We start from the raw sequence: 3,410 nt of genomic DNA on the forward strand, positions 1-3,410 counted from the left end.
CAGGACAGGCCTAATTTTGCCTTCAACTTGATTAAACTTCGGGGAGGCTTCTTCCTGACCCTAGACCCCCAATCTCCCTTTTCTTAGAGTATATGCTTTAGAAAATGTGCAATTGTACATTATTTTTCTGTCCTTCCAATATATACATATTTTTAAATTTTAGTCAGTTTTACAACCCAGAAATGTCTTTCTCAAGGACCTGGGAGCATCCATTTGAAATATGATCATTAAGGAAGACATTGTTCTTAATATCCCAATTTGCATGGGATGAAAGGAATCCAACATTGGTGAGTACCTTGCTACAAGCACAAAATTGCATCCTGTAATAAAGCCATGAGATGTTTATTTTTCCTTTTGATAAAATCAGGTTGTAAACCCAGATGGTATAAGGTTCTCCAGTACCTTTCTATTACCTCGTCGCAGCCACTGAAAACCTTATCCCTGTTGGTTGTGGCAGAGTTGCCAAATTCAGACTTAGTATTTCTCCATTACCAAAATAATCTTGAATAAAATTTTCCTTGTCTGTTTAACACAATTTTTGACTTGACATAATTTTTGGCACATTTTTGACTTGACGTAAGGAATAAGAAAAAAGCAAACTTGTCTCCAGGGCTTCCCTGGTGACTCAATGGTAAAGAATCTGCCTGGTATGCAAGAGCTGCAAGACAAGACATGGGTTCAATCCCTGGGTTGGGAAGATTCCCCTGGGGTAGAGCATGGCTACCTATTCCAGAATTCTTGCCTAGAGAATCCCATGGACAGAGGAGCATGGAGGGCTACAGTCCACAGGATTGCAAAGAGTCAGGCAGGACTGAAGTGACTTAGCAAGGCACACTTGACGCCAAAGAAAACAATTTCTCTCTCTTCTAGAAACACTAAGAAAAAGATAAGTTAAATTTAAAATCATTCAGGAGGTCCACACATGAAGAGGATAACAGAAAATTAAAGCCATAAAGCAGGATAGATAAAAACTTTTAAAAAATCACTTTAGTGTCAGACTGCTGCACACAAATCTCACCCACATTTTATGAAAGTTGATCAAGGCATTAAGTGTAAAGTCTACTTCTGGAGTTTTCTATTTAATTGCTGCAACTTCTGGACATATAGAATTTGATTTCCTAATGTCTACATACTCTGTAGTAGATGAGTATATCTATGAGTAGATGCAAGAATACCAATTAATCTATCCTGTCATTATTTTTCAAATTACAAAACATAAAATCTGTGCCAGAAGGATATAAATAATTTCTCAAACATGTAAAAAGGAACTTTGTAATATTCAAATGTATAATGTAGAAAGATTAAATGGTAATATAGAGTGAAATTATTTAGATAAGGTTGGCCATGAGCAAAGACTCTCAACTAATTGGGTCTGTGAATGGATTTAGATATGCTGCTAACTCTTTAAATTGTAAATAAGTCTTCCCCCACTCGTATCCATGAGGCTAATTTCATTTTTGGATATTGCTTTCAAAAATACTGTCTGTTGCGATATGTGGACTAGAATGATTAATTGATTCACTATGGCCATTACAGGCACCCCATTCCAGTACTCTTGCCTGGAAAATCCCATGGACGGAGGAGCCTGGCAGGCTGCAGTCCATGGGGTCGCTAAGAGTTGGACATGACCGAGCGACTTCACTTTCACTTTTCACTGCCATGCATTGGAGAAGGAAATGGCAGCCCACTCCAGTCTTCTTGCCTGGAGAATCCCAGGGACAGGGGAGCCTGGTGGGCTGCCGTCTAAGGGGTCGCACAGAGTTGGACACGACTGACGCCACTTAGCAGCAGCAGTAGCATGGCCATAACACTGATCAGGTCAAATATATGATTATGTTTACTGTCAGTAACATTCTAAACTCAATAAACCTCAAAGTAGCATCTTATTCTGAAAGAAAAATAGACATTAGTGTCACATAATTAACTTTATCTGAACTTGTCTATATTGCAATTGAGTTACAAAAGCTGAGAGAAGAAAATGTGCCAACTATTCTCAAAAAACAAATTCTCAGTTAAAAAGATATGGAAATACATTCTTTGTCAGAAAGCTATATTTATTACAGAATCTGAAATATAACAATATATCAATTGCATAATTTTAGGGATCCTTTCTTCCCCAACACTTTTCTAATAGCAACTTGAACATCCTTGTTTCTTAGACTGTATACCATGGGGTTTAATAATGGAGTGACAATAGTGTATGTCACTGTTACTAATCTGTCCTTGTTAGACACATAGTTTGCTGTTGGTCTCAAGTAGATATAGGAAGCACAACCATAGTGAATAATGACAACAGTGAGATGAGATGCACAGGTGGAAAAGGCCTTCCGTCTGCCTTCAGCAAAGGGAATCTTCAGGATAGTCCTCAGAATGCAGATATAAGAAACACAAATGAATAAAAATGGGACCACAAGTACAAGAACACCACAGATGAATATGACAAATTCATGAGCGTCTGTATTTGTGCAAGCCAGACGAATAACTGGTGAGATGTCACAGAAGTAATGGTTGACTTTGTTGGTACTACAGAAAGGGAGGCTGAAAACTAAATATACTACTGTTAGTGAGGCCAAGAATCCACCGATCCCACAGAGGGCTCCCAATTTTCCACACACCTGCCAACTCATAAGGATAGGGTAATGTAGAGGGTGACAGATGGCAGCGTAACGATCATAGCCCATAACTCCCAATAGCAAGCAATTGGTCATAGCAAAACCAAGGAAGAAGAACATTTGGATGGCACAACAGTTGAAGGAGATTGTCCTGGCCACAGAAAAGAGATTGATGAGCATCTTGGGTAGGATGACGAAGGTATAGCAGGTCTCTGATGTTGAGAGAAGGCTGAGGAAGAAGTACATTGGTGTGTGGAGGCTTTTGTCCAGGCGGATGACAGTAACAATAATGACATTGCCACTGAGAATGGCTAAGTACAGAAAAAGGAAAACCACAAAGAGAACAGGCTGAATGTCACCAAGACTTGAAAAACCCAGTAAAAGGAATTCGGTGACCATGGTGAGGTTTTCTGCCAAGACCTGAAAACAAAAGGGAAGTAAGTGCATTCAGGTACATAAACACACATATCTAGGGTATGCAGGCTTATATTCCTTTCTTGAGATGTTGGAAACATCTTGCCTTTTCTAGTTCCTAGGAGCCTCTGGTTCATTATCCCCCACTCCCTTCTTCAAACCCAGGAAAATTATATCTCTTTTTCCGACTCTGATTCTGTCTTTCACTTTTAAGAACACTGTGTTTACATGGTTAAGTCCAAATAATATAAACTAATCTCCCTTACTGAAGGTCACAGGATTAGCAAACTTAATTTTATCTCCAGCCTAAATTCTCCTTTTTCATGTAACCTAACTTATTTGCATGTTTCTGGGATTGATACATGGACATCTTTGAAAGGACAT

The 3,410-nt window shown here is 38.9% G+C and overlaps 1 protein-coding gene across 1 annotated transcript; it reads right to left on the minus strand.

Annotated features, from left to right (window-relative positions):
* Window positions 1–2,084: 2,084 nt before the first annotated feature.
* LOC102413448 (olfactory receptor 10R2) lies at window positions 2,085–3,059 on the minus strand. Its single transcript, XM_006052506.4, has one exon. The coding sequence runs from the start codon at window positions 3,057–3,059 to the stop codon at window positions 2,085–2,087; it is 975 nt and encodes a 324-aa protein (XP_006052568.3).
* Window positions 3,060–3,410: the final 351 nt, after the last annotated feature.

This window comes from Bubalus bubalis, chromosome 6 (genome assembly GCF_019923935.1).
Source record: "Bubalus bubalis isolate 160015118507 breed Murrah chromosome 6, NDDB_SH_1, whole genome shotgun sequence".
Taxonomy (NCBI): Eukaryota; Metazoa; Chordata; class Mammalia; order Artiodactyla; family Bovidae; genus Bubalus; species Bubalus bubalis.

Bases quoted from the DNA above. Each gene is read 5' to 3' on its own strand.
- LOC102413448 (XM_006052506.4), bottom strand. From the start codon at position 3,059: ATGCACTTACTTCCCTTTTGTTTTCAGGTCTTGGCAGAAAACCTCACC.